General features: G+C 37.0%; 2 protein-coding genes across 3 annotated transcripts in view; one reads left to right on the forward strand and one right to left on the reverse strand.

Annotated features, from left to right (window-relative positions):
* SPATA6 (spermatogenesis associated 6) overlaps window positions 1-20869 on the forward strand; it is a 203048-nt gene extending 182179 nt beyond the window's left edge. For both annotated transcript variants that reach the window (XM_012525152.4, XM_004458492.4), the window contains exon 13: window positions 1779-20869. In XM_012525152.4, coding sequence (XP_012380606.1) covers window positions 1779-1959 — 181 coding nt within the window. In that variant the 3' untranslated portion in view covers window positions 1960-20869. The remainder of the gene's footprint in view (window positions 1-1778) is intronic.
* SLC5A9 (solute carrier family 5 member 9) overlaps window positions 7835-25569 on the reverse strand; it is a 55123-nt gene continuing 37388 nt past the window's right edge. Inside the window, exon 15 of the mRNA XM_071217461.1 lies at window positions 7835-7929. Within this exon, the coding sequence (XP_071073562.1) occupies window positions 7919-7929 (11 nt within the window). The 3' untranslated portion in view covers window positions 7835-7918. The remainder of the gene's footprint in view (window positions 7930-25569) is intronic.

Below are 25569 nucleotides of genomic sequence, written 5' to 3' on the forward strand. Positions count from 1 at the left end.
CCTTGTTTTATACTTCATATAAATGGAATTGTAACTGTATGTGTTCTTTTGCAGCTTGCTTTTTCCATTACCTGTTTTATTCAGATTCATCTATAATTGATGCATGGTAGCTATAGATCATTAATTTTCCCTGCTGTATAGTATAACATTGTATGCATACATCACCGTTTGATTTATCTTTTCTAATGTAGATGACTGTATAGATTGTTTCCAGTTTTTATCTTGCACATGTCTCTGGTATACATGTTCAAGAGTTTCTCTGGGTTATGTATCAAGGAATGGAATTACTTGGTCAAAATTGAACAATCAACCTTACTGTGTCATGGCAAACTATTTTCCAAAGTGAATGCATGAGTGTTCTCATTCTGCATCCTTACTGACACTGTGTCAAGCTGTCGGAATGATAACATGGTCTCCCCATGCCTTTTTCCATGGTCACTTTTATGTATAGGTGATAGATTGACTCCAGGCCACATACCGAATTCTCTTTATGGATATAAGCCCTAAGAGTTCTTATTTCCTTTCTTTTTTCACAACTGACAATAGAAGTAACATCATAGGACTAAGAAGTCAGGGAAATAAATGATCATTTGTTTGGGTGAAGTGGAATTCTAAACATATGAAACAATTAATAGTAATTAATAGCCAGGATATGCATTTTTACATGGCACAAACTTCATAATCTCTAACAGACCTTAGAGGACTAAAATGTAATAAGTATTTCAGTTATTGAAGTAGTTTATTTATTTTAAAAAGTGAATAAGCCCAGTCTTTGAAGAAGTCAAACCCTATCTCTGGCAAATGACTTGTTAGCCCAGAATTTAATGTTCATAATAAAATTGTAACTTGGGTATTATAAAAAATGTACTATCAAGCCTTCAGAAAAATTGCATTTTCTTCTCTATTCCCATTACAACCAGCCTAGTCCTTGTTTATTTCATTAACTTCCTAAATATTCTCCCTTTTTCTCTTTCAAATCACTCAGAACTACAGTGGATTCCTACTATCACCTCACATCCAGACTTTTCTGCCTTATCTATAAAGTGTTTCATATTCAGGCTAATTTTTGATCACTCCTTGAGGACAGAAGTAGCATGGTATAGTTGAAAGGCTTTAGAGTCACAGATAGGGTCTCTCTTCCAGTTTTGCCACTTACTACCTAAGTAGTCTTAGGCAAGCCGCTTAGTCTTACCAAGTGTCAATTTCCTTAAGATTTACTGGTAAATGTTTATGAAGTACTGCGTTCAGGGCCTCATATTTATTAAGGAACTCCTAAGCAAGGTAAGTATTGTCCAAGGTACTTTTCATATATTCTGTCTAATTTTTAAAACGATCCTGCAAAATACAGTTCAGGAAGTTGAGGCTCTGGGTGATTAAGTAATTACACCAGGCCCCAGAGCTAATAAAGGAATGAGCTGGAATTCAATTCTAGATCTGCCTTACTTCAGAGGTTACCACATACTCATACAGGCCACGCCAGACCATCTGTGTTCTGTTTTTACCTTGCCACCCCTCTCTTCTCTGAACTCCTTTTTAACTCCTGGTCTCTCAGACAAAATTTTTGTTTCATTGTTTTATAACATTCACGCAAATAGTTTTGCTCCCTGTTCTGGAGTGTCAATTTATTTGAAGGAACAGGCCTTATTGCATTTTATTTCTTTTAGCCCTAACAGATTATGATACACCCATAATGTACTCAATAAATATTTGTTTTGTATAGTATTACTTCTAATTTAGTTTCACCATTGTTTTGAATGTTTTATATCTTTTTTTGATAGCTCATTCCAACGGCCACGTGGCACTGTCCATTTGGATGATGGCGAATACTGGTCCAACAGGGCAGCCTCTTACAAAGGAAAATCTCACCGACCCGTCTTTGAGAACAGCATGGACAAGATATACAGGAACTTATACAAAAAGGCCTGTGGTTCTGTTTCTCATACACAGGAAAGCTTCTGAGGCCATCCATGATAAACTGTATGAGTATCCATGTCAACTTCTCAATGAAAACATTTGATGTGATCAATATCCGTATTCCTTTTTCTTTAAACAGGTGGTTCTGATTGCAAATAGTAGTGAGCCCTGAATAAGTTCATTTCTCAAGTGATAAATTATCATAGGCAAGCTACTACCGAGGTGTTCTACCTTCTGTCTTCTAAAAGTCAAAGGTCAGAACTTCTACTTTGATTGTGACAAGTGTTCTGTCACATTTATATACCTCTTTGTTTTGCTACCTACAAATCCAAGAATTTGTCTCTAGATATATTCTTTGCCATTCACTACCATGTAATTTTATTTTCTTGTGCCTTATTGGTTATTTTGTCCCTATAAGATTTAATTAACAGTTTGTTGTTCTTATGAACATGCCCTTACTACAGGTTCCCAAAGTCATTCCCAGAGTTCATCCTCAGGTAAATGTGGACACCATTTAAGGAAATTCTGGATTACACAATTGCTGAGGTACCCTCTGGCTAAATGATGGTCTTTTCCAAAATTGAACCAAAAATATACTGCACAGAAATTAATTTCCCTATGTTTAGTCCCTGTTTTAACTGGTATTGTCTACCTTTTTCTTCCTCAGAGAAAGCTATAGCTTTTTTGAAAAAAATTGCATAATCACTCTTCTCTGGAAAAACTACTTATGGAAACTAAAATGCATAATATAGAATTTTTTTGCATAAATTTCTTCTAAGTCCTCATCTTTTGGTGTAAGCAGAATTAGAAAATAGCTTTTGTTAGTAAGCTTTTACAGACTCAAAAAGAATAAGGGAATTATATTGTAATTTTATCTCTTTGGAGCTTTTATTGGTATCAGATAACCCTAGAAAGTAATATCCTTGTTAAAGAAAAGAACATTTGGAACCAGAATGGGGAGAAAAGTATTATAGCAGAACTCATAGTAGGCAATCAATCAAAATTTGTTGTTTATTAATAAAAAGCTTCCTTTCTCCCTCTACATGCACACCTTTGAGGCCAGTGACCCTTTTAAGATAGATAGATGTCAGTTACCTCTATTTACCAGAGAGTGGGAAGAGGGAAAGGGGAAAGTAGGAAATGAGTGAACCTTAGGCATAATTCACACTTGCATGTTAGGTGTACTGAGAAATCCTGGCGTAAGTCTGTTTTCCTCTAGCATCTAGTACAGAGGCTGGCACATAGTGGGTGCTCACTAAATATTTGTTGACTTAACCTAGAATTTCCTAAAGTGACTTGAGTGCATAACTATATTTTGTTGTTATGGCCATCCCCTTACCACCATCCCCTACACTTACACCCAGAAGCCATCCTTAAGTACACGTGGACACCAGTTGGGGAAATGTTGGGCTACACAAGTGTGGAGGTGCCCTCTGGCAATAAGGTGGTGTTTTGCATAACCTTTTAAAGATCAACATTGAATAATGTTCTCTTTATATCATGTCCTCAGTGAACCTTAATGTTTCCCTATGAGGCTCAAAGGAAAAATTCTTCTGTTTAAAAGTTACTGCTTGATGAAAAGAACAATATGAATTTCTAATACAGAAAACCTCCTGAGGGAATAAGTACCACAAAAATTACCTATTGCATCTATATCTGCCATTGGCTATGACAAAAAAAGTGGGACTCAAAGAAACTAATAATTCTGAAAGGCATTTTCATGTGAATTAAATTTGGAAACTCTCTGAAGGAGCAGGGGCAAATTTCCAGATATGTAGCATTTTTGTTAAGTGTCTAATTACTTTTCATTCCCTAGGGGAAGGAGCAGTCTTTGCTCTCCCTTATTATTACTGTGAGTACTTAAGTTGTGTTATCTTTAAAGAGTAAAACCATTAAGTAGTAATAGTTATTTTTTGTTATTGATAAAAGCAGAAACGTCAAATTGTTTATTCTCTTAGCCTTTTTTCTGCATTTTTCCCAAATCTATTTATAGTCATTGGACTTAAATAGGCTTCACTTCTTTCTTGTAATGTATTTTTCCCTTGAAATGAAAACCAGGAGATTTTGGGGGGGGGGGGAATCAAATTCAACAAAGAAATAGAGACTTCTATATAGAAGAAATATAGAGAGAGTTCCAGAGACTTCCCTGGTAGTTAGATAACCTTGATTAGTTATTTATCCTTTTGGAGCTCAGTTTTCTCATCTATGAGGTAAGGAAGGGATTAGTTTAAAATCATCTTTTCGTGTTCCCACATTTCTTTAGTTGTATAATTAATTAACTTGGAGGATGAGGTAATCCTAGGTAACAGAGTTATGTTTTGTACCAGTGGCCCTCCCCTGCCATATTTGCCAGAAAAGCATTCCTGCCCTTGTACTTTCAACCACAGACCTACAAAGCCCCAGAACTCATGTGTTCCTTCCTCCAGGTGTCCCCCCAGTTCTATAGATAGTCCATCCTAACCCTCCCACCCTGCTCACCCTCACATTTCAGCACTATCGACCCCTCTCACATCCCTGCACCACTATCATTCCATCGACTGCCAAACCACTCCCTTCCATCTTACCATAGGTTTTGCCCATAGTGAGCATAAGCTCACCACATTCTATTCCCTTTCTGTCTCCTGATAACCTATCTTCCAGATTCTAGCTCTGTGAGTTTGCTCAAGTTGCTTAGGTCATATCAGTGATATCGTGTAGTATTTGTCCTTTAGTGACTGGCTTGCTTCACTCAGCAGAAGGTCTTCAAGATTCATCCATGTAGTCCCATGTGTCAATATTTCATTCCTTCTTACAGCTGAGTAATAGCCCATTGTATGTATAAGATAATGGAGGGAAGCATCTACAAGATCTTGTAGTAGGAAATGTTTTCATAAACTTTACACCCAAAGCACTAGCAACAAAAGAAAAAATTAAAAACTTGTGCTTCAAGGGAATTTGTCATGAGGGTGAAAAGGCAGCCTACTCAATGGGAGAAAATATTTGGAAACCACTTATCCGATAAGGGCCTAATATCCAGTGTATATAAAGAAATCCTACATCTCGAAAATAAAAAGACAACCCATTTTAGAAATGCGCAAGAGACTTAAATAGACACTTTTCCAAAGAGGAAATACAAATGGCTAAAAAGCACATGAAAAGATGCTGAACATCACTAGCTATTAGGGGAATGCAAATCAAAACTGCAATGAGATATTACTTTATACTTATTAGATGGGCAGCTATTTAAAAAACAACTACAAATGTTAGAGAGGATGTGGAGGAATGGAAACCCTAATCCACTGCTGGTGGGAAAGTAGAATGGCGCAGCCATTTTGGAGGACGGTTTGGAGACAGTTTCTCAGGAAGCTAGCTATAGAACTGCCTTTTGATCCAGGACTCCCATTTCTGGGTATATACGCAGAAGAATTGAAAGCAGGGACATGAACAGATAAATGCACACCAATGTTCCTAGCGGCATTATTCATTATTGCCAAAAGTTGGAAGCATTCCAAGTGTCCATCAACAAATGAGTGGATAAGCAAATTGTGGTATATACAAACAGTTTGTGTTTTGACTTCAAAGATTAATCCCTGTTTAAAAATCTGGAGTATATATTAAGGCCTTCAGATAACCAGAACTTGTGACTATTCATCCATTCAGCAAATATTGTTGACAGTCTTCTGTATTCCATGCAATCTGCAAGGCACTGACTGATAACCCAAAGAAAACAAAAACACACTTCCTGATACAAGTTTCTGACAGACCTGCAAATAACTACTACAGTGAGAGAAGTACTATAATAGATGACAGAATGCTGTAAGAGCAAAAGGAAGGCACAATTGATACTTAGAAGGAGCCACATGCTTCAGAAAGGGATGATACTGAAATTAGCTGATATCCTATCTAGAACTGGCCTGGATAGCTTACTTGGAAAAGCACTTATAGGTTTATAAAGTAGAGAAATAGCACAACACAGATATGAGTATTTATCTCCACTGTCATGCCTATCTTCTTTAAAAATGAAGTCCTTTCTTTATCAAACTGTTTTTGAGGAGGAAAAAAGTATGTTTATAAGATAATCAGGAAAGTGCATTTTGCTATAATTTCTGTAAATTACTTCCAGAAAAGTATTCAGTATTAGAGTGAAATAAGTCAGGGTTCCTGTACTCAAGGAACTTATACCCTGTTGAGGAGGGGCAGAGAAGTAAATAACCACTACACAATATCTGTGGATTTAGCCATTTTCTACTCTACTCTGTTGGCTCTTTTAGCAGAGGTGCATTTCTTCTTCATTGTATTATCTTTGCATCCTCAGCACCTCAAATTGTTGATTCTCATAACATCTAGGCATACATTTTTTATACCACTTACCAGTGTAATTTTCTTATCTCTTTACTTGCACTGGCCAGAGATCTCTGGCTTTGTTCACCTCTGCCTCCTGTGGCATACAGAAGGTGTGCAATGTTGTTGAATGGCTGAATGAAAGAAGAAATACATGAAGGGCCACTAAAAGCAATGTAAATACTATCTATCTGAATATAAGAGGAAAAAGTAGTGAGAAAAAGTTCTCAGTGTTTCTATTTGCTAGCCTATATCTTTAGCTAAAAGATGGAAAAGATGAAAGAAAATTCTTGATTGTTACATAGTCTTGAGAAAGAAGAAATGATTCTTAGTTCAGAGAGTTAGTGTTTCTGTAATGAAATCTATTTTTCAAAGGACACTCCTAAATTTAAAAAAATGACCTGCCCTCTTGTTTGTTTCTTGGCTAACCAACTAAGATGCACAGAGCTCAGGTGACTATAACCAGATCCTAAACTGCTACTACAAGGGCTGATAAGTACAGCCAGTGTTAGACAATGAACCAAAGAAGCAGTCGCCTACAGTTGTTTAGAATACCTTATATTCTAATGCAGTTTAAATCCCTTTTGTGAAATGCAAATTTCTTGGTTTTCAAGATGAGCCTTAAATAATATTTTCTTTCCCAATTTCTTATCTTTTGTTATTCACAAAGCACAGTGCATTTTTGACTGAAGGATTGAATACCCTATCTTCTTTTAGCTTTAAAATGTAACCAACTTAATCTAAAAACTGATTTTAACTCTCTAGATTAAGAATTCACATATGTGGTAAGTAAGGTGTTTATATGAATATTTAAAGAAAACTCTCAAAGAAATAAAGCCTTTTTTAAACTAATATCTTAAATCTTAATACATTGCTTTCAAACTGGGTTAATTCATATAAATGAGTTGGATAGATGAGAATATACTCTGCTGTAATTGGTATAGTATATAAATGTTTGTGAGTTTTGGAGGGGATAAATGGGTGGGGGTTTCATGGTTTTGTTTTGTTTTGTTTTGTTTTTTTTTTACTTTCCATCCCTACTTTAATGTGTCCTTCAAAGTTTTCAAAAAATAAGGGAATCAAACTAACATTTATTAAGATCCTTAATCTGTACTTGGTGATTTACATACATTATTTAGTCTTCATAACAACTCTGAGTCTAAAGTATATTAAATGTAATTTCAGTTTTACAGACTAGGAAATTGAGGATCAGACTGTTATGATTGGCTGGTGACAAACACAGATAATAAATGGTAAAACTTGTATTTGAATCTAAACCCAACATTGTTTCTCAACTAGATAGTTGATTTAAAAACTGAGCTTCTTATAGTTTATAAGTTTTTAAATAGTGGATCCAAAATCTTTTCAGAAGGGACCTCAGTGGATTAAAATGAAAACTGAACTCAAATTAATGCAATAAATCCTAGAGCGAATTTCCAGCATCCAACACCAAAAATGAATAAAGAGGTCATCTCATGAACTAAGGTAGAACATTAGGTGTAAGTGTGTAACAGGAACATCACTGAAAACTTATTTTGTCTGATCCGTAACAAAATTTATTTTAACTGACCCAGGATTTTATGGGAACCAAAGTTGACATGTGGGATAGTTCCAGGAAAAAGATGTAGAATGTATGTCCTATGGAGCTCCAGTCACACTCTGGTTGAGTAGCCACGTTCAAGCATCACTGCATTGCTGTTGAAGTAAAATATGAAGAAGTTTAACTTTCTGGGTTTATAGTACAGTTCAAAGGAAGGTAGGAAAAAACCTGTAAAGAAAAACAGGGTCTCTGAACATACGTAATTGAAATGAGAATAAGTATATCATTAGAGGCTTCCATTAGTGAAAAGCATTCTCCATGAATTTACTAGAGTTCTTGGGGTTTTTTTTTATTAAAATTAATGATGTATGCAAACAATTAAGTAGAGAAGGATTCATATATTTAGGTTTTCAGAAATTTTTGTTACCAGGGGATTGACTGCAACATTGCATGGTTGAAAAACTCTTCTCAACTTCTCTGAACCTCATTTTTTTCCTACCTGTGAAATATTCTGTCTGGCATAAAAACAATACCGTTGGTTCTCAAGTAGGACAGACCTCAGATTTCTATGTCTGAATTTGCCACCTCTGAATTACTTAGCCTTTTTGAACCTGCTTTCTCATTTGTAACATGGGAGATATTTTGAAAGGGTTGTTACAATCATTTGAAGAGTTAATGTCCATGGAGTACAATGCATGGTGCTCAGTAAAGGATAGCTGTAATGACTGAAATTCCAAGTCAATAGAGACAGTAGTCTGAAAGATCTTGAGGGACTGATAGGAGGGGGAAAAATGAAATATGAGCTATGTGAATAAGTGTAGAAAAATATTCAAAATTGTTTTAAGAGATGAGAACATAGTATTCAGATTTTTTTGGTATGGCTATTAAATTTACTAGTTATTTCATTTATATAGGTTGCACAGTGTGATGGAGTCATCCAGACCTAGGTTTGAATTGTGCACTATGGTGACATCTGGTGATCTTGAACTTCAATTTTATTGTCTGTAAAATGGAATAATATGTACCTAGAAGGGTTACTGTGAAGAATCTATAATGCAAATATACAAAGTGACTAACAAATAGTAGATGCTTGAAAACAACTTATTACCCCTTTTCTGTAATTGAATAACTTTATGCATAAATCTTTCCAGTCATAGCTACCTCAGCATCATTATTCTATTTTTTAAAATTCTGTTAACCTTGCATACCTTGTGCACTTTGGTAGAGAGGTTTTATGTAAATTTTACATGTGAAACTAAAGACATCACATCAGTGCCCAGAGAATATTTGTCCATTTAAATTTTATATGTGTCTTTAGTTACTATTTTAAAAATAAATTTCATTTGAGAATTAGGCCCTTTTTTTTTAATTAAAATTATTTATTTTTTAAAATTACATTAAAAAAATATGAGGTCCCAATCAACCCCACCGCCCCCACCCCCCACTCCCCCCACAGTGACACATCCATTGCACCCGGTAAGTACATCTCTGAACATCACTGCACCCCGTAGTCAATGGTCCACATCATAGCCCACACTCTCCCACGTTCCATCCAGTGGGCCCTGGGGGGATCTACAGTGTCCCATAATTGTCCGTGAAGCACCACCCAGGACAACTCCACGTCCCGAAAACGCCTCCACATCTCATCTCTTCCTCCCATTCCCCAAACCCAGCAGCCACCATGGCTACCCTTCCCACACCCATTCCACATTTTCTCTGTGGACATTGGATTGGTTGTGTCCATTGCACATCTATGTCAAGTGAGGGCTTAGTTTCCATATGGGTACTGGATGCACTCCTCCCGCTTCCAGTTGTAGACACTCTAGGCTCCATGGTGTGGTGGTTGACCTTCTTCAACTCCATGTTAGCTGAGTGGGGTAAGTCCAATAAATCAAAGTGTAGGAGCTGAAGTCTGTTGAGGCTCTGGGCCTGGGTGTCTTATTATCAGTCCAGAGATTCAAATCCCCTAAATATATCTTAAACCCCAGCACCAACTACAATTCCGATAATGTAGCATGCAAGTCTTGTGAGAAGAGATCCCCTCTGAGTCCAATTCCATCATGCAGAAACACCAGCTCCAAAGAAGGGCCATCTGCCATGGCAGTGAACCCCATCTACCATGACCATAGAACCCGTGGGTCTCTTTAGCCCTCAAAAGAACCAATACCTGGGGTTGTATCTACTTTATCTGTCTCTTAGACTCTGCTCAGTTGTGCATAAGGGCATTCCTTCTGACAACCTCAGAGACTCATAGCCTTATAATCTCATTTCTCCTTTCCATTTCCCCCTTACATTAGGTCAAACAGCATTTTGAAGTCATGTTATTATATGTAGACAGGGATATTCTGCTGATCCGTATTGAACCTTTAATTCAAGGTCATTTTCTAGTTGCATCTTCAGCTGGTATGTGGTAGTGATCCCTCGGTGCCAGGGAGGCTCATCCCTGGGTGTCATGTCCCACGCTGGGGGGAATGCACTGCATCTACATGCTGAGTTTGACTGTGAGAGTGGCCACATTTGAGTAACATGAAGGCTGTCAGGAGGAAACTCCCAGGCACAGTGCTACTCTAGGCCTTGTTCTTATTGCAGGTGTATAGGCTCAAAAGCATAGCCATTAGTATCAGGAGCCCACTGTTGGGCCCTCCTTCCTTCCTGGTTCTTGCCGTTGCACCTGGGGGACTGCCGCTGCTCCCCCAGGGTCCATGACAGTGACCCCCCGGCCAGGGGCCCAGTACCCCCCCAGCTGTTGTTTTTAATTGTTTCCACTATGAGTATATCTAGACATTATTATATACCCTGGGCATATGCCCTGTATAACTCCCTGTCAGGAGAATTAGGCCCTTTTAAAACAGTTTCAATCCTAGGAAATTTATTTTGTCCTTTTTTTTTTTTTTTAATCATATTTTAAAAGTTAACCATGTCATTCTGACTTGGGGGATGTTAAAGGTAGAAATTAAGAGTTAATCATCCTAGTTCAACAGAAGTAACCCTAGACCATCTCACCCAGATGAACATTTCTATAGCTGTTAAAATTTTCTAACGAATGTGATTCAGCCATCACCTTTTTCAGAGAATTATTTGACAGTAGTCACAGAAGATATGTGTGTATGTGTGTGTATCATACCTTTTTAAATAAGTAGACGTTCTAAGGCTTACCAAGTAGATCTTTACATGTTTTAAATTTAAAAATTTTGTTAAAATTTTTCCCATTAGAGATCTCAGCCTAAGAAATATCCTATGTATTTTTAAAAAGTACTGGCCAATATGTAAGCCTTATGCCTTAGCTACTGAGTCTGAATACATATAAATATTGACTGCCCAGAAAAAATAGCTTACTGGTTAAATACATGGCAAGTAGAGTCACACTGCTGACACAAATCCTGGTTCAACCAACCACTTAATAACTGTATGACCATAGACAAATTATCTAAACTCTTTGTTTTTTCAGTTTTTTCATTTGTAAAATGAAGACATTACCAATCCTGCAGGGCCATTATGAGGATTAAATTAGTTAACAAATTATAAGTTGCTTAGAACAGTGCCTTTCACATGGTAAGAGCAGTATAAATGTTAGCTGTCATCATCATCATCTAGGCTGGTTATTGAAACTTCCTATCTGAAACAATTGCTTTGTATAGTTCCCCTTTCCCCCTGTTTTTAGTGATATCGTTGGATAAAAAGTTGTAGAGAAAAGGAATTTACCACTCAACTAGGGCATGTTAAAAATATTTCGCATTTTCCTAAAGGATAGAAAAAAATAAGCTTTCCTGATTCTGCTCTGGGCCCAGCAGTTGTTCAAATACAATATATTCCTACAACTGTGCTGCATAAAGAGGTTTTTTTGGCATAGAAATTGCATAATTCATAATTTGGAGGGATTTTTGTTGATAATCTCAAAAAAAAAAAATAGTCAAACTCATTTTAGTTCCACTGGAAACCCAGGAGAGTAATTCTTTTTGCCAAATGAGGGAAAAGATGCCAACTTCTGAATTAGGGAGCATTTTCAAGTGTTTATGTTGGGATAATAGAAGAAAAAGAACATTTGATTTCAGTGAATTTTTATCTATCAAACCTTGTTTAAAGCCTTGAAAAACTATTTCTACAAAACTTTCATAGTAAATACCTTATGTTTTATATTGCCTAAAACAATTTTTATATAAACTATATCCTTGCATAACAATTTTGTAAATTAGATAGGACAGGGATTATAATCTGCATTTTCACAAAGGAAAAACACTCAAGTTTTGGTTACTTGTCTCTTGCAGGTCACACAGGGGAGTGTACATGACTAAACTTAGAATTTAAACCCAGATAATTAGTATTTTCTCATGCATAGCCCATAGAACTTGTCCTTACTATTGTTTGATTTTCCTTAACTATTGGATTCTAAGAGGTGATTCTTGATTGTCCATGCTTGATCCACTTCTGTATTGATGGAGACTTGTTTTCCATTATTCACAATTTTTTTATGTTTTTTAATAGCTCCAAACATTTTGCTTTTCCTGCTCTCCACTCCGTCCCTGCCTGTTGACCAAGTACCTTCTTATTAAAATTAAACCAACCTAAGGGAGGAGTGTGGCTCAAGCATTTGGGCTCCTGCCTACCACATGGCAGCAGGGAGATCCTGGGGGGAAGGTCCACGGGGTAGCACAGCAACAAGATGAGGTAACAAAGAGACACACAATGAAGAAACAGATACAAGTGGGAGCAGAGGTGGCTCAAGCCATTGGTCACCTTTCTCCCACATAGGAGGTCCTGGGTTCAGTTACCAGTGCCTCCTAAAAAGAAGAGGAACAGACACAGAGGAGACAGTGCAAACAATGAGGTGGGGGGTAGGGCAGGGATAAATAAAATCTTTAAAGAAAAAATTTTAAAAATTAAATCAACTTAAAACTTGTTAGCAGCTCTACTAAAAAAGTTTAGTAGTGAAGAACTCTGCGGGATTTAAAGAATTCAGTGATCTAGTTACCACAAATAATTGGAAATGGTCATAATTGTGAAAGAACTTTTCCTTAGGTATAGGAATCAGAACTAGAATATCTAAGACATACTTAATATTCATCTCATTAGTGGAATACACTTCACTGTATAAGATCCAGGTCTAAAGCTGGTGAGGCCTTTGGTTATATTTCAAGTTCAGTGATTTCAAATCTTGACTGATCATAAAGCAAGCTAAAATTGATTCCTCATCTCAACCTCTGGAGATCCTGATGGAGTAAATTTATAATATTTATTTTTGAGAGTCTAAGTAATAGTTTTGAGAACCATGGTCTAGCACTAATTTTTGGCTTCCTCTGTAGTAAGAAGCAGAAAGGATTTTTTCTATATTTTTAATCCCTTCTTTTAAAAAATTATTTTATTAGCCTTTCACCATCTGGGTACTTTAAGTTTCTGTTGTGTGTGTGTGTTTTAGAAAAATAGGCTCAAAATGCCTTAAGTTCAACGAGTAATAATGGTTGGCCCTTGATTTCCAACCATTTACTTTGGTTTACTTTGTGGTATGTCCATGGCCAACCTTTAAACCCAGGCCTGTTTCTCCCTTCATCTAAGCAATTAGCAAGGTCATTCATTTACTTACGCATTCAATATATAAACATTGAGTACCTGCTATGAATTAGTGTGGCTAGTAGCACTAGGGCAAATATAAAAAGATAAATCCTGACCCCTCACAAACAAATTACAGTGTGTTACAAACTGTTAAGTGTATTGTAGATAATACAATGTAGTTAAATGTATGATGATGTTTTCATAAGTGCTTTAGGAGCTTGAAAGGAGGAAACAATCACTCAATGAGTCAAAGAAGATATCACAAAGGAATCAGCATTTCATCTATATTTTAAAGAATGGTTTTATCAGAGGAAGGGAGGCAGAGCATCAGAGCTTGCATGGAACATGAAAGAAGTGCAACATGTTCAAGGAGCTGCAAGTTCAGTGTGGTTAGAGGATAAGGGTATGTTTATGAAAGTGGAACTCCAAATTAGGTTGATATGTATCTTGAAATCACACCAAGAAGGGCCCTCTTTGTATGCCTTACTGTAGAATTTGAATTTTGTTCACTTACCAAACTTCTTTGGGTGTTTAAACAATACCATTTCATTCTTATAGTACCATTAAGCAGAAATATCTGGCCTCCCAAAGGTCATATTAAAGACAAGGGTAAGGGTTTTTTAGTTGTTTCTCCAGCCATTTTTCATCTTTCACCATATTAATTATTTGCAAAGTCTTGTGTTGAACACTCTGGAGGACATAAAAAATCCTGGCCTCTAAAACTTTCTCACAGAACTTTCAATCAAGTTTAGCAGATGACAAATACTTGAAAAGACCACACTAAGATATCATGAAGGAATCTAATTGCTGAAGTCAGTGAGTTATATGAGTCTAAAGGATGGAGAGAGAGCTACATTCTGAAAAGGCTTCAAGAATACAGGAGGGACATGAGCTCAACCTGAAGAACTGGTTGGATTTTGGAATATATAGAAATGGAGTAATTTAAGTGGGAAAAATTGAGTAGTGGCATAAAGGTGTGGAAATAAGTGAAAGTAAGGTATGTTTGGGAACAGCAAGTTGATCACTTGCCTGGAGCAAGGTGTTCATTTTGGAGAGCATAACAGTGAGTATTGACATTAAGTATGGTTTCTAAGTGAAGTGAAACCTTCAGAAAACCTAGTAAGAAAGGCCATTCCTGAATTTACTTTTTTATTTTATTTTATTTTTTAATTATCTTTTTTTAAAGTTAATACGTCACACAAAACATTACAGTAAAAAATATAAGAGGTTCCCATATATCCCACTCCCCACCCCCATCATTTTTAAGTGTATTTTTTTAAAGATATATAGATCACAAAAAATGTTACATTAAAAAATATAAAAGGTTCCCATATACCCTGTACAAGCCCCACCCCACTCCTCCCACATCAACAACCTGAATTTACTTTTGATCCATTTTAAAGATACATAAAATTCAAACCTCAGCTGAACTTCCAAAGATATTTTACAATAAGATACTTTCAAATGCTAAATTAATTGCCGGGGATTTTCCAGCTTAAATCCATGCTGTTTAAATGCATTGGAAAGAGCTTTAGATAACTTTTTTTTTTGAGCTTTGAACAAGATAATTTTATTGTCTCAAAGTTTTGGCAGCCAAAAGTCCAAAATCAAGGTGTTGCCAAGGCTAAGTTTCCTCTTAATCTATAGGGGAAAATGTTTTCCTTGCCACTTTCCTGGCTTCTGGAAGTGGTCTGCTGGCAATCTGTCGCCTTCTCTTCTTCATTTATCATGGTGTTCTCACCTTTGTCTCTCTGTGTCTAATTCTCTTCCTGTTATAAAGACACCAGTCATATTGGAAGGGCCCACTGTAACCCACTTTGGCCTTCTCTTGTATATAACATCTAAAAGGATCCTATGTCCAAATAAGGTCACAGTCGCAGGACCATGGGTTAAGAATTAAATATGACTTTTTAAAAAATTTATTATTTTATATCAGTGTTACAAGTTATTCAATAAACACAAAATAAAAACTACAATAATCTGCTTTAGTCAGTGATTACACTCCCCCCTCCCCATTTTTGTTCAGTCCTCAATCTTGAGGGGTTTGGGATGAGGTCTTCTCTGACTGCTTCAGGCTGAGTAGGTATGTACATAATATGGGGTAGAGGAATGGAATTGTTTTGCTTGCAGCTGAAAATACTGCTTGTTTTGGGGGTGGAGCTGGTCCATCCTGATCATTTTGTTAGTTTTCCAGGGCAAGTCCGAAGAAATGGAGAGTAGGAGTTGACCATGTATCTGTTAGGTTTCGGGGTGCAACCAACATGGGAATAATCCAAAGACTGAGAAATATACTTAACAGGTAAGTTAAAAATTATAGGTTCAGATAAAAGGAGAAGAATCATGATTAGGGGATTTATACATGAATATAACTATGTTATATTGAGGAGATAGATTTACACATATTCCCAGATAAGGCCCACTGTTGATTTTAAAAGGCTATGTGGCTTGCCTATGGTGTCTGGACATCCCTAGGGCCCTCAGGAGCATTTTTGTTTGAGGCTTTGTTTACTGTGGCAGTTTGTGACATCTGCCTGAGATCTGCATGAGCATAATATCCAGAATGACCTCCTGATTAACTTAGAAATCTTTTTTTTATATATATATAACAATTTTTTTCCCCTTCCCCTGCCCCGACCTTGCTGTTTTTGCTGTCTGTGTCCATTCACTGTGTGATCTTCTGTATCTGTTTCTCTTTTTGTCTTCTCGTCTTTCTCTTCTAGAATTCACTGGGATTAGATCCTGGGGACCTCTGATATGGAGAGTGGTTCCTTGTCAATTGTGCCACCTCAGTTCCTGGTCTCTGCTGTGCTTCACCTTGACTCTCCCTTTGTCTCTCTTGTTGCATATCATCTTGCTACATGACTCACTTGTGTGGGCACTGGCTCACTGCACAGGCACTTGTCTTGCTGCGTGGGCACTGGCTCACCACATGGGCACTCACGTGGGCACTCTGCTTGCCACACAGGCATTCAAGCGGGCACTCGGCTCACCCAGCGGGCACTCTTCTCACCATGTCAGCACTGGCTCACCCATGCAGACACACTTTCCCTTCTTTTTCACCAGGAGTCTCCAGGGATCAAACCCAGGTCCTCCCATATGGTAGGTGGAGGCCTTATCACTTGAGCCACATCCACTTCCCACTTTGAAATCTCTTAGCCATAAAAACTATTTTAGTATTTCTCCTTTTTGGTCACTGTCCTTCTCCAAATTCATCATATGGTAATAGTCCCTCATTACCAGGGAGGCTTATCCCTGGGAGTCATGTCCCACATCGGGAATGGTAGTGAATTTATTTACAGAGTTTAGTTTAAAAATAGGCCACATTTGAGTAACAGGTTTTCAAGAGGCAACCCATAGGCATTATTTAAACTTAGGTTTAATTTCGTAATTACAGGAATAAGGGTGCGTAAATACAAACCTTAAGGTTGAGGACTTGGCTATTGGCCTATTTTGTTTTCTTAGGCAAATGTTATATAATCCAGACCTTTTTGCCATCTCATTTAAGAAAGTAGCAGGACACTTCCTCAGGAGGAAAGTTTATTTTGTTAGCTACTATGTGGGCATCTGTCTATCCATAAAACTTATCTGTGGCAACCAGGATACCCTTATATCCCATAGAAGTATCTAGCTACATAACTTTCAAGATGTTCAAAAGACCCTGACAGGACCCCTGACCATGTCCCATCTTTTCCTTCTTACCAGGATTATATTGAGGTAGAACTTAAATTTTATGTTTGCCTTGCTTATCATGTAAAGTTCTTCACATGTACTTTCAGAAAAGGCTCAGAATAAAACAGTATAACTGACAAGGAAATGTGGTTGTGTATGTGGCGTATAACATTTTTCTAAGAATAAATATGCAATGTTCCCATATCCCCCGCCCCATTTTTTTTTGTTAGAAAAGTTGTGAATTTATACAACAGCCATGCATAACATACAGGATTTCCATATATTACCCCACCACCAACACCTTGCATTGTTGTGCAACATTTGTTAAAAATGAAAGAGTATCAAAATATTACTGCTAACTATAGTCCATAGTTAACAATTGGTGTTTTTGTCCCCAAACCACCCTCTTATTAACATCATGTATTGTCTATTTGTTATCATTCATGTCATGTGTACTGTTAATCTCAGTCTAACATCCACCACATTTTCACTTACATCATACAGTCCCATGCCTTGGTACGATCCATCCAAAGTGTGCAATCAATGGCTCTGTTTCCTCATAGAGTTGTACTTTTGTCAATCCAGTCAATTTTAGAACATTGTTTCATAGTTCTGAGAGGAAAAATCTCATACCTCCTTATACTCACCTTTCGTTGACCCTTTGCATTGATATAGTGCCTTCTTTGCCATTGCTGCAAACATATTATACAATATTACTGTTAACTATAGACCATAAGTTACATTAGTTGTATTTTTCCTATGTATCATATTGTATTAGTTAGCCAAAGGGGTGCTGATGCAAAATACCAGAAATTTTTTGTTTTTTACAAAGGGCATTTATTTGGGGTAAGAGGTTACAGATACTAGGCCATAAAGTGTAAGTTACTTCCCTCATCAAAGTCTATTTTCATGTGTTGGAGCAAGGTGGCTGCTGATGTCTTTGAGGTTTCAGGTTTCCGGGCTCCTCTGGGCTCAGCTCTTCTGTTTTCTCCACAAGGTCAGCTATAGACTATGAGGCGCCCTAGACTTTGTCTCTCTCCACGTGGAGACTTTGTCTCTCTCCACGTGGAGACTTTGTCTCTCTCCACAAGGGCAGCTGTAGACTATCAGGTGTACAGCTCTGTCGCTCTCCCTGGGGTTTCTGCCATGTCTTAAGGATCCATTTCTATACCTGTGTGTTCTCCTGGCTCAGGTCCTCTCTTCCCGGGGCTTGCTTAAGGCTTCAGTATCTAACTCCAACATCAAAACTCCAACATTAGAAAATGCTCAACTCTGTCCTTTGTCATGCCTTTTATCTGTGAGTCCCCATACAATGCCCTAATAATGTGGCCCAATCAAAGCCCCAATTATAGCTCAATCATGCCCAGGTACAGACCAGATTACAAACATAATCCAATATCTATTTTTGGAATTCATAACCATATCAAACTGCTATAAGTATTCTTAACCCCTTGTAATACAGACATACATTTGTTCTAGTTTATAGAACATTCTTGTATTTGTGCTATTAACCACAATCCTCACCCACCACCAAATTCTCTCTCATACAGTCCATAGATTATCCTCTAGCTTTTATTTATGTCCCTAGACTATCCTTTCAGCCACTGTCACCCTTATATATCAGCAGTGTTAGTTATATATTTGCTCTAATGTGTTTTCATTGACTATTTCCACACATTTACAATCAATCTTATTAAACATTCTACATACATTAAGCATCATTCACCCTCCTCAGCCCTCATTCTACCTCTTAGTAACTTACACTTAGAGTTTAACTCCATGCGTTTACTCAGTATATGTAGTCATATATTCTTTTGTGTCTGGCTTATTTCACTCAACATAGTGTCCTCAAGGTTCATCCATGTTGTCATATGCGTACCAATTTCACTTCTTAGAGCTGAATACTATTCCATCATTTGTATATGCCACATTTTGTTTATTCATCTTGACGGACACACTTTTACCAATTGTGAATAATGCCACTATGAACATCAGTGTTCAAATGCCTATTCGCATACCTGCTTTCATTTTTTCTGAATATATTACTAGTAGCAAGATTTGCCAGATCACACAGCAGTCCTATATTTAACTTCCTAAAGAACTACCAAACTGTCCTCCATGGAGGCTGCACCCTTTTACATTCCCACCAGCAGTGGAGGAGTGTTTCTATTTTTCCACATCCTCTCCAGCACATGTACTTGTGTGTGTGTGTGTTTTAATACCAGCCATTCTGTAAGGCATGAAATGATATTTCATTGTAGTTTTGATCTGCATTTTCCTAATATGATTTTGAACATCTTTCCATGTGCTTTTTGGCTTTTTGTATTTCCTCTTTGGCAAAAAATGACTATTCTTTTGCCCATTTTTTTTATTGGGTCACTTGTCTTTTTATCATTGAGTTGTATGATCTCTTTATATAACATGGAAATCAAACCCTTATTGGAAATGTGGTTTCCAAATATTTTCTCCCATTGAGTCAGCTGCCTTTTTACCTTAACAAAGTCATTTGAAACACAAAATGTTTAATTTTGAGGCAATCGCATGTATTTTCTTTTCTTTCATTACTCATGCTTTGGGTGTGAGATTTAAGAAACCACTACATACCACCAATGGAAGGGTTTCCCTACATTTTTTTCTGGGAGTTCTGTGGTTCTAACTTTTATATTTAGGTCTTTGATCATTTTGAGTTAATTGTTAGTATAAGGTGTCAGATAGGGGTCCTCTTTCTTTCTTTTGGCTATAGCTATCCAGTTCTCCTAGCATCATTTGTTGAATAAACTGTTCTGACCTAGCTGGATGGGTTCAACATGACTTGACCATAGATGTGAGGCTCTATTTCTGAACTCTCAATTCACTTCCATTGGTCAGTCTATCTTTATGCCAGTACCATGCTGTTTTTACCATGGTAGCTAACTAAAATGCTTTAAAGTCATAGATAACGTTGATTTTGAGATTTTTTTTTCATAGAAAAAATGGCAGAAAAGTATAGCCATTGTTGTACTTTCATCTGCTAGATGCCTGTGCTTGTAGGAGAAGGAAGTGATTATTCATTGCTTATTTAGAGCCAGTGAACTCTAGAGATAATTCCGTCTTGCATTGGACCTCATCTTAGCAAAAACGCTTCACACATTATGAGAAAGAAGCTATGTAGATAACCATTAGTCAGATATCAATGATCAATATAAAAATATTTTTTAATAAACTTAGAATCATTGTTATTTTATACCAGTTTTTCTAGGCAAAAATTTCAGCTTTAACTGATTTTTCAAATGTTTTATTACCTTCTGATTTTAAAAAGCAATACCTAAAAAAAAATGGGAACATTCAGAGAAATACTCATATGAAAGTAAAACTCTTGCAATAACTTAACTTTTTATATTTCATTGTAAATTTCATGCATTTTTACAAAGTTTTTATAAATTTTGTATCTTGCTATTTTAATGCATTCACCTTTCATATTTCTAAATTGAACTATAAATATATTTCTTAATAACTAATATTACATTGATATACTATAAAGTACTTTAACCATTCCTGTTGTTGGACTTTTAAGACTTTCCAAGTGAGTGTGTGTATTAAATATTTAAACTGGGGAGAAATGTGTTTACACCAAAGGTAGATTATATTATCTCCTTATGCAAATGGAAGCAGGAAATGGATGACAGAATGGTTGTACTTCCTTCCTTGTTTGTTTTTACCAGAACTCTTTATTGTTTACATACATTTTAGCCTCTGTGCCATTTTCAGAATCTTTATTTGTCTCACTTACTTTTTTGATTTAGATAATGCTTAAATATAAAATCCATCTGTGAAGCATATTGTATATTCACATTGAAGGCTAAAAACCCATTTTTAATTAAAACTTTATTCAGCACTCATGGTTCACTTTGTCCTGTTTTTATTATGAAACACTTAAGCCCTTTTCCTAAACACATATGTCTTGTACATTTCAAGATGTTCTTGTTGCTCATGCAGAACTAGTTTCTTTATGCTGTCAGCTCACTGCCATATGTTCCGGCTGTTCATTTTGCTTTCCTTTTTGGCAATTGTGTAGGCAACATCTTGCATGTAATGCAAGTTAGTTTTATTCCCTTCTCTTTTACAAAACTTGTCAAAGTAAAATAGCAACCTGGAAACATTAACTATCACTCTGGCATGTTAGATTGTGAATTATTATAAATGATGTAGCCTTTCTTACGTTCCTAATATTTTTAAGACTTGAAAGAGTATGTGTTCAAGAAAACAGATGTGGCTCAAGCAAGTGGGCTCCCTCCTACCACATGGGAGATCCATGCTTTGGTTCCCAGTGCCTCCTAAAGAACACTGAGAGCTTGCGTGATGGGCAAGCACGGCAAGCTGACGCAACAAGATGATGCAACAAGAGATACAAGAAAAAAAAAATGAGAGACACAACAAAGCAGGGAGCAAATGTTCCCAGTGCCTCCTAAAGAGGCACTGAGCTGGTGCAACAAGATGATGCAACAAGAGACACGAGGAAAAACATAACAAGACACAACAAAGCAGGAAACGGAGATGGCTCAAGCTATTAAGCACCTCCCTCCCACATCAAAATTCCCAGCTTTGGTTCCCCGTGCCTCTTAAGAGAAACAAAGAAGACAAGAAGACACCGCAAGTGCAAACAAGGGGGTGGGAGAGATAAATCTTAAAAAAAAAAAACAAAAAACAGTATGTGTTCAGTGAGATCTGAAGTCTTGCCAGATGTGAATAATTTTTATTAAGATACTATTGATCCAATGTCCACATAGAAGAGGTGGCATTGGGTTGGGAAAAGTGGACATGGTGGACGATGGGTATGGGGAAAGGCAGGAAGAGATGAGAGGTGGAGGCGTCTTTGGGACATGGAGCTGCCCTGGATGGTGCTTCAGAGGTAATCACCGGACATTGTAAATCCTCACAGGGCCCACTGGATGGAATGGAGGAGAGTATGGGCCATGATGTGGACCATTGTCTATGAGGTGCAGAGGTGCCCAAAGATGTACTTACCAAATCCAATGGATGTGTCATGATGATGGGAACGAGTGTTGTTGGGGGGGGGAGAGGGGAGGTGGGGGGGTGGGGTTGAATGGGACCTCACATATATATTTTTAATGTAATATTATTACAAAGTCAATAAAAAAAAATAAAAAATAAAATAAAAAAAAAGATACTATTGATGATATATGACAATAGCACCCATTATATAAATTGCAATTCTTTAGTATTCATTATTAAACCAAATGTGAAGATTGAGGGGGAAAGGAAACAAAAATCAGATCACATCTCTTTTAGTTTAGCCTGGTTCAGCAACATTCCACCATGCTTTCATCTGAAAATCTCTTTGCAGGATTATTTACACCATGTAAGGGGTTTTGAGATGAGTTGTGTTATACTTCAAGTTGGATTTTGCTCAGAGATGAACTGTGTAAAACGTGATGTTTAAATTGAATCTGAATTGGAAAAGGCTGTGAGATCTAATGGCATAACACAGTTTGCATTGCCTTTAAAGAAATTAATCATGATGTGCTTTACATTCTCCACAATATGAAATCCTAAAAGAGTAACTATTTGAACCCTAATGAGTGTGTTCAGAATATCTGAATTTTTCAAATAATTTTGAATTACACTTTAAAATATTTGTACTTCTAACTGTTTGGGCTGGAATACCTTCTAAATTGATCATGTTTTCCCCAACCTCCTCTAATAGGGTTCAGAATATATTTTAAAGCTTTTTTGATGATTTTGGTTCACAATATGCACTTAATTTATTGTACTGGCTAGTATAAATGCAGGCCTATTGAGCTAGGGTAGAGCCATTTCTATCTGCGGTGACTACCTCCATAGTAATATGTTTCTCTTGTTATGTTTTTAACATTCATGCTTCTTTGGTGTTTGCCCTTCCCTTGCTGACAATTGGCACAGCTCATTATTTCACAATTTCTTTTCCCTCTTTTAAATTTGCCACTTATGATGTAAGGACCAGATTATTTTTTAAAAGTATAAAAAAAAAAAACAGATGAATGGATAAACAACAAAAAAAATAGTTTATGCATTTCTCATCCTTGTTAAACAATCTAACTGTTCCTGGGATTTGAGCAGAAAGCAAAATGTGGCTTGCTTAATTTACTGGGCCTCAAAATTTGTTGTGAAGGGAGTGTGCAAAGACAAAACAAAAATAAACAAAAGCAAACCAAATTTTTAAAAAATTTGAATGTACAACTTTTCATTCCCAATCTTGTTTCATTTACTTGCTGTCACAAAACAAAAATAAGCCAAAGCAAACCAAATTTTTAAAAAATTTGAATGTACAACTTTTCATTCCCAAACTTGGTTCATTTACTTGCTGTCATTTGCAAAGAAGATTTATATGTATTTATTCTTATTAATAAAACTCATCTTCTGTGCCCATCCATTGTTTCTGTTGGGAGCTTTTTCTAGCAAAATTTACTGTGACTCTGAAGCTTAAATAATTTATTTTTTCTTCCCACTTTTATCTAGAAGCACACTATTTAGCATGGATTAGTTGATTAGAACATCTGACTCAGAAAATGGGATAGCCATGAATTTGCCTGAAGATTAAAAAACATGGCTAGGGGCCAACAATTACTATCAGACTTCAAATGTTGGCAAACATTTCAGGGTTATAGGGGTGAGAAAATAAAATGCACAAGGTTTAATGGCTTTTTATGGGTGTCTTTGGGGGTAGCTAGAATGGAATAATTTGCTGAATACATAATATTCTTTTTGTACTTGTCCATCTGGAATAATTGAAACTTGTTATCACTCTGTCTTATAATATGGAAAAGCCATTAACTATTCATCAGTGCATGTTGAGAATGCAGAGTTTTGTGATTCAGCTAGGCTCTGTCTTCAGAGATCTTAGGTGGCATAGTTTGCAATTATAGTGAGTACTGTGAATAGGTGAAGTTGGAGAAACTTGAAACTGATTTAGAACTCCATCACAAGATGGATTCAGACTCTCAGACTGGAATTTAGTGTGCAAGATGTTTATTTGGGAGTGCTCTTGGATCCATACCAGTGGAAGGAAGCAGAACTGGGCAGAGGGAGACATTTATCTGCCAAGCAAACCTGATGGCAGTCTTGACCAACTTCACAGGGAGCTCTGGAGCTAAAACAGCCTGTCAGAATTGTCCACGTGGATTGAAATGGCTGGGCCTTTATACTCATCAGGCATTGGATATGGGCAGCTCGGAAAGTTGGGACCTCAGGCAAGGCAACGGTCTGTGACTGAGGCAAACCCCGATGGGGCTGACAATTGAAGGTTGCTGTCCAGAGAAAGCCTAGCAGCTAGGGCAACATCCTTCCTTGAAAAGGGATCCTGTGGCATATAATCCTGTGCATGCTCCTGCTCCTCCACCACCGAGTGATATATAATCTAAGTGATCGAAACTGGTTTCCAGAAGCGTGACTGGACAAAGAGAGGATTAATCTTCTTCCTCTCCCAGTTTCTCACATGCAGTAAAATGTTAGCAGCCCATTAAACTTACATCACAGGACAATACCACCACCTCCAATACAAAAACACAAACCTAATACTAGGTCTGTGAGTTAGGTAGTATTTTCCCCAAGTGGGAATTATAGCCCTGATCTCTTCTCCAAGGTCCAGATCCATAAATACAAATAACTACTTGGCAATTCCAGCGGGATACCCCATAGGTTACTTCAAAATCAGTGTGTTCACGTCTGAACTCACCATTTTTTCTTCCCTCAAGACCAAATGTATTTTCCACATCTCAATGAATTAAACTATTCACTCTCCAGTCCTTAAGAATAGGAATTGTTCTCAATCCTCTTTTCTCCCCAGTCAATAAGCCCTATAGGTTTTACTTCAGAAGTATCTTTTAAATTCAGTCCTTATCCCCTCCTTCCTCATGGTTACTATCTTAATTCTGGCCCTTATTGAAGGGACATTATCTTTTTCTACTACTCATTTTTAAAAATCAAAATAGTATACTCTCTTGATATCAAATAGTGCAGAACAGCTTATGATGAAAATGAAGTTCTTTCTTGCTCCTATCTGCAGGTACTGAGACACCTTTGAATGGTCTGCTTAGGTCTTTTGGTGGATAATTCATAACTGTAGATTCTAATTATGCATGTATGTGGTGGTATGGAACTGCATGTACTCCAGAAAATCATGTTCTTAAATTTAATCTATTCCTATGGTTGTAAGTAAGACCTTTTGATGAGGTTACTTAATCCTCTTAATCCTCTTATTGGAGTCCTTTGTAAAAAGGATGAAGAGAGGGGGGTGGGGAGAGAGATCACGAGAGAGAGAAAGCCACAGAAGCAAGAAGCTGAAAGCAATGAAACCAGAAGAGAAGGGAGCGATCTGCAGATTCCACCATGTGCCTTACCATGTGCCTTACCATGTGACAGATGAATCCAGGATTGCCTGCAGCCAGTCTACAGGAAGAAAGCATCATCTTGATAACATTTATTTGGACATTTTCATGGCCTCAAAACTCTAAGCTTGTGAGTTACTAAATTCCCATTGTTAGAAGCTAGCCCATTTCATGGTATATTGCTTTCAAAAGCCTAGCAAACTTAAACAATATACT

This window comes from Dasypus novemcinctus, chromosome 9 (genome assembly GCF_030445035.2).
Source record: "Dasypus novemcinctus isolate mDasNov1 chromosome 9, mDasNov1.1.hap2, whole genome shotgun sequence".
Classification (NCBI taxonomy): domain Eukaryota; kingdom Metazoa; phylum Chordata; class Mammalia; order Cingulata; family Dasypodidae; genus Dasypus; species Dasypus novemcinctus.